We start from the raw sequence: 6,234 nt of genomic DNA, 5'->3' as shown, positions 1-6,234 counted from the left end.
AAGGGTGGACACAAAGAGGTTTCTGCTTGACCTTTCATTACACAGAAAGAGAAGAAAACTAGACCCTTTTCCTTCCTATTTCCGAGGGAGTCAGACGGTTGTTTTATTTGATCCCGTTCCCAATGGTCCAGGACCAAACAGCCCGAAGGTGGCTCTAGGCACATGACTCACCGCTCCAGCCTGCTCCGCAAGCGGACAATTCTGTGTCCGGGTGTCGCAGATAAAGGAACGGAGGTCCTGAGCGGTCATGTGGCTTCTCCAAGGTCATGCAGATTCATGGGAAGTCAGTACAAAGCCAGGGCTTTGGGATCAGAAAGATCTCCAACCTGATCCCAACCCCGGTTCCAACCCCTCGAGCCATCGGACTCTCTGAATGTCCCCGGCCTAGTCTGTATGATGGATGGTACTCACCTCCACAGGCCCCTAGACAGGGGTCGGGGAAACGTTACCTGGCGTAGCAGACAGGGACGCCAGCCGGGTAAGTGACAGCTGTCCTTGTCCGTGTGAATATAACCAAAAGGCAGACAGTTTTAAAAACAAACACATCTCAGCTCAATTTGAGGAAAAGACCTTTCTGAAAGTTAGCACCTTCTTTTGGAAAAACTGCTTCAGAAGATACCAAAGGTAGGAAGCTCCCTGTCATGGGAGATAATCAGGGAGCCTGCAGCCCCCTGCGTGGTGGGGCTGCTGTGGCAGGATTCCTGCTTGAACAGAAACCCACAGAGACCTTCGGGGTCGGGGTTCTTTGCCCTCCCCCTTGATCATCTCCCATCACGCCTGTCTGAGGGCAGGGGAGCTAAGGATGGTGGCCCTCGGGCACTGCTAAGCTTCTGCCCTGAGAGCCACGGCCCACCAGGAGCACGGAAGGGACACGCAGGCCTGCCCTCCATCGTTGTCCAGCCTCTGCCTCACTATCGCCCGTGACAGTGACCTGCCAGGAGCCGGGAGCAGAGGCTGCACTTAGAGTAAGCCCTCCCTGCAAAGGGGCAAGTCAGCAGGTCACAGCGGCTCAGGGAGGAACCTGCCTGAGGGGCGGCCTGGCACACGGATCCCAGGCCAGGGAGAGGGTATGCCATCCCAGAGGAGAGCGCGGCCGGCATTGCCAGCCGTAGCCAAACGTCAGGTCGATCAAGTTCATCTCCAGGCCCCAGCAGCCCTGTGCTGAGGTCTCCCAGCTCGGGCACCCCCCTGCCCTGGCACTTGTTACATAAAAACAAACACACACAAACCTGGTCCCATGACCTCAGGGTCTGAGCAGAACAAATAAGCTAAGGACCAACTCTTTTTGGAACAGGCCATACGTTACCTCTTCTCATTCTAAGAAATGTCTGGAGCCACGGGGCCACCTGGAACGGTGGGGTTCAGGCACACGAAGCCAGGGCAGTTATCATGCTGGGCAGCAAAGCCCTCGGCTCCACCGCCCTGCCCCCCTCTTGGATTCCTCCTTCGATGCTCCTCAGACGGGAGCATTGCTGTGTATTGAAATACATGCACCGTGGCCGACCTTTGCCACGTACCAGTCTGCCCAGGGTACATTGTTTTCACCTGTTATCCTGGAAAACTTACTATGAGTGCTGTGTTTCATTCTCCATTTTGGACAGTAAATTATAGGGAGAACTGCTTGTTACCTGGTTTAGGCCTTATCTTACCCCGTAGATTAGGGCTCTGGCAGACAAGGACACAAAACAAATGCTCTTCAACGGGAAAGGAGCCACAGGGAGCTCCGGGGCCCCACGTGCTGCCTGGCTCAGTCGGTTCAGGAGGACTGAAGGGCCCGGAAACATGGGACACGGGTCACTGGCAGGCGAGGTCAGCAGGCAGCAGGGTGGAGGGTGGAGGAGAGGAGCAGCCCCTCACCAGTCCCCCTCTGGTCTCGGCAGCCCATTGGGCAGAGTGAGCTGAGGCACGTGGCTGACCAGAACCAATCAGAGAGCGGCACTAGCAATACACAGTCACAAATGTGTCCTCCCTGTGCCAGTCACCTTCGTAAACGGAAGGGAGTCCTCACATCGGTTCCCCAGCCAGAAAGCAGGAGTGCTTTGGCCTGTGCAGCTTCATGAAAACATGATCTGAAACTCCTAATTCACCCCCAACCCACCCATTTTTCAGACAAGCAAACCGAGGCCCGGCAGTGTCCCGAATCCTCATTCAATCCGCAGAGCAGGTTGTGCTCTTCTCGTGGCCTCCTATGTCCATTTTCCCCCTTTGACCAGCACCCAACACGCATTCCAATCCCCGGGGAATTAGAGCCAAGTCATAGACCACAGACTCTTAGACCAAACGGGCGTTCAGTGGTGGCTTTGCCAATGAGGACCACGAGCCCGGAGACTGTGACTGGACAAGGCCTCACAGGGGTCAGTGGCCCAGCCCAGCTCAGAGCCCAGGCCTCCTGGCCTCAAGCCAGGCCTCACTCCCCAGTGCCCACTGGGAAAATCTTAGAGGCTGCTGGGAGCGCACTGACCACCAGGGGGCTCTCTCCAGGTGGCCTTTACAGACAAGGTGGTCACCCCTCAGGGCTGGCTTCATGTGGCCCTATAAAAACCAGGTGGTCTCCAAGATCCCACAGAGAGGACAATCCCTCCCTTCCTCCTGGCGTCTCTCGGGCCTGGCCAGGGGAAACCACGATTGCATGACATGAGCTGTGCTTTGCTTTTTCCTTCCCAGGTTACTCCTTCTTCAATGATGCTGAAGAGACCAAGGCCGGCATCAAAGACTGTGAGTAACCTAGGTCCAGCTGCCCGAGGCTCTGCTGCGGCTGCTGTTGGGCAGGGGCCTGATCGCTTTTTCAGGACCACCCTGAGAGGGTGACGGCCTGAGACAACCCCAGGCCAGGAGAAGGCAGGAAAAAATGTGGTGGACAGAGCCTGGGGCTGGGGCCTGTGATCTCCTAGCCTACCCCAGACTCAGTTCCCCTGTCTGAACATGGTGCGTAAGATCCAGAAACAGTGCATACAGAGCGCCTGGCATGCGCCAGAGGCATAGATGCTCCAAAACTGGTGTCCGTGAGCAACAATCATCCTAATGACTGACCGCTAGAGGCCTGTGGTTGAGCGCATCTACAAGGAATCCGAGCTCACTTAGCAGGCCGAGTATATAATGATAAGGTGATGGAGGCCCTCGAATGGCCTGGTTCATTCTAAAAATTAGCCTCGCTGTTTTGCTCTTGCAGATGGAGGTTCAGGAAAGAGAATTTTGTGGCTTTGATTTCTTAAGACGATGGCAATGATGATGACAGTGGTGGTTGCTGTTAGTTGCTGAGCCCACGCAAAGGCTCTGGCCTGGGGATCAGGATGTAGGCCCTGGGCAGGCCCCTCCCCTCCCAGACTTCAGCTCATTCATCCGCAAAAAGACAGGGCGTATGGTGACTCCAGAGAGGTGCAAGCTGAGGGGCAGACGGACAGATCATTTCCTATGATTTATTTTTTCTCTCCTTAAAGTCCCAAGCAGTCACCTGAGGATTCAGATGGTCTGGTTGATGAAGGGCTTTTTCTTCAGTTTGAGTGCAGGCAGCCAGGTGCAGGAACCACGTGCTGTGGGTTTAGGCAAGCGCCCCGTGCCCCATGGAACACGGAGCCCTCACAAGAGCGGCTCTGCATTCCCCGTGAACAAAGCTCCCACCGAGCTCCCTGGCTCTGGCGGAGCCCCTTCTCACCCACTTGCAGCCATCGAACCCCAGCTTTCACCACCCAGCCCAATCCAGGCATAGCCCCTAGAAGAATTGAGCCCACCGAGGCCCAGGGGCCATTCCTGAGTCTGAGGCCCAAGGCTGGAGCCCAGGGCAGGCCCCTGCTCTCTTTTCTAAGCAGCCATGAGTTTGACCTGACCACTCCTTTCTCAGGGTCAGGTCTCCACTTATAAAGGGTGTCTATTTGTCAGCCTGCCTTCCTCACAGCATAGGAGGAGGGGCTAGGAAGGAATACTGTGTCTCATAAGTTCTTTAGAATATATACTTGAATGTATAACTAGCCATAACTACAGTCAGGACAAGAATACTAACAATAGCAGCTAGCTTTTATTGAGCGCTTATGTGAGCCAAACCCTGTGCTAGAATCTTTACAGACATTGTTTTGGGTCATCTTTCCTATAACCCTGTAAGGCAAGTCCTAGTACCATAGCCTTTTCACAGGGGTAGAAACGAACGCTTAGTAGGGTGAGGTGACAAAGTTAGAAGGTGACAGATGACCCGGGTGTGTCTAAATCTGAAGCCCTGAATTGCTTTGCTTCCTCATCCATCCCTTTCTTTCTTTTCTTTCATTCATTCATTTGATAAACATCTATTGATCACCTACTATGAGCATGATATGAGCTGTGCTTTGCTTAGGTCCCTAGTGTTGGGTGCAAACTCTCCTGAAAGACAAATACTGAGTCTTCGGCATCTTTGCATCTCCCACCTACTAATCACCCCCAAAGCGCCTAGCGTGGTGCCGCCTCCCAGAGAGGTGTTCCATCCATGTGCCCACTCGGGTGTGACTTGAGGCCCGCGTGTGGCCTCTCCATTCCTTCCTACAGCTGTGACTCATTCTGTTCCAGATGCTGATTCCAGTTGCCTGAAAACAAGTGGCATCAAAAGTCAAGACTGTCACAGTCACAGTCGAACAAGTAAGTGTAGAGACACCCTTTTCATTTCTAACTTCCTAAAGCCATTCACGAGGCAAGGCCACCTAGTCTCATAGGCTTTGAAACTGGCTGTTTACGTGGGACCCGTTGTTTCCTGCTTAGAAGTCAATACAGAAATTGACAAGGATTTTGATGAATGCTGTCAAATTCACATTTATTTCTTTCTCACTTGGGAATGGCACTGTAAGAATTAAAATGAGGAAGTAAAGACAGTGTCTAACCATGAAGAGGAAAGGTTTATTTGTCCTGGTCTATTGGGGGGGGGGCGTGGCAAGGGGGGAGGTCTTCACACTGAAGTGCTCAGGGGCAGCAGCAGAAAAAAACACCAGGAGTTGGCAGTCCTGTTAGCCTTTCCCAGAACTGAGACAGACCTACCCGGTGCCGCCCGCCTGCTGAGCTTGGTTCCGGCCACTTGATCTGTATTAAATCCTAACCCTCTAACCTCCACTATGAAGTAGGCACTCTTATTATCCCATTCTACAGGCGAGGAGAGAGGTTGCAATGACAGAGCTAGGAAGAGGTCAGTCCACGCCCCAATCCCAGGCAGCTGGACTCCAGAACCAGCCGAAGCCACAATACAGTGGAACAAGGGAAATACCAGCTTTTTGTGAAAAAATCTAATTGTAGGATTGGTCCACCGGACAGTTGTGGCTGTGGGAGCCTGATACAGCCCACTGCCTGTTAGAAAGAATGAAAAGATTATTTGACGGTCACTTCATGAATAGCCTAAGGATGACCCCGTGGTGCCACAGAGCAGGGCAAGGCCACGGTACTGCTCGTCTGTGCGTCCCCAAATGTCGTTTTGAGACAGATGTTTCCCAGCTCGGCGAGGTTCCGTCCTAACCCCACAAGGCAGCAATTCTCGTGTTCTCATGGGTTCATGAGAAGTGGCACAACTCTCTTAAAATTAAAAAAAAAAAAATTAAGTCACTTCCTTTCCTTCCGAAGGCCTCCAAAGTTCTCACCTCTGGGAATTTGTGCGCGACCTGCTCCTGTCTCCCGAAGAAAACTGCGGCATCCTGGAGTGGGAAGACAGGGAGCAGGGCATTTTCCGGGTGGTGAAATCCGAGGCCCTGGCAAAGATGTGGGGACAAAGGAAGAAAAACGACAGAATGACGTACGAGAAGTTGAGCAGAGCTCTGAGGTGAGTTAACGGCCACGAAATGCCACGAGCCTCCGGGCGGTTGCATCAAATGGCCAGCCCTGGGACGGTAAACTGCTTTTGCAGCTTTTTTTTTTTTTTTCGTGATGATCGAAAGGTCATGAGACAACACTCCGCTTCTTAGTTCCAGGTGGGATTATGGTTTGTAAATGGACACGCCGTCCTTTTCATTCTTGGCAGTGTTCCCGGGGATCACTGTGAATCCGGCCACCACACACACACACACACACACACACACACAGAACACGTTTGGAGCTGAATGTGGGAGGTTCTGTAGTTGAGGTGTCTGGGAAAGGTTTCAGTGTAAGCTGAGACCAGGGTGTGAAAATACCAGGGTAACCAGAGCCCAGGCTGTCCCCTGAGAAGAATGGGGCGAGTGTTTATGTTCTGGTGCTGGCCTGGGGTGCAAGCCCTCCTCCCCCCACCCCCACCCCCTCCCCCCGGCTCCCGTCTGC

At 53.3% G+C, this 6,234-nt stretch overlaps 1 protein-coding gene across 4 annotated transcripts in view; it reads left to right on the top strand.

Annotated features, from left to right (window-relative positions):
* Positions 1 to 6,234, top strand: part of ELF5 (E74-like factor 5 (ets domain transcription factor)) — a 25,468-nt gene that overhangs the window by 18,388 nt on the left and 846 nt on the right. For all 4 annotated transcript variants that reach the window (XM_005864412.1, XM_005864411.2, XM_005864413.1 and 1 more), the window contains exons 4-6: positions 2,665 to 2,715; positions 4,531 to 4,599; positions 5,566 to 5,761. In XM_005864412.1, the coding sequence (XP_005864474.1) occupies positions 2,665 to 2,715; positions 4,531 to 4,599; positions 5,566 to 5,761 (316 nt within the window). The remainder of the gene's footprint in view (positions 1 to 2,664; positions 2,716 to 4,530; positions 4,600 to 5,565; positions 5,762 to 6,234) is intronic.

This window comes from Myotis brandtii, unplaced genomic scaffold (assembly GCF_000412655.1).
Source record: "Myotis brandtii unplaced genomic scaffold, ASM41265v1 scaffold187, whole genome shotgun sequence".
NCBI lineage: Eukaryota > Metazoa > Chordata > Mammalia > Chiroptera > Vespertilionidae > Myotis > Myotis brandtii.
This window is presented reverse-complemented; position numbering and strand designations above follow the sequence as displayed.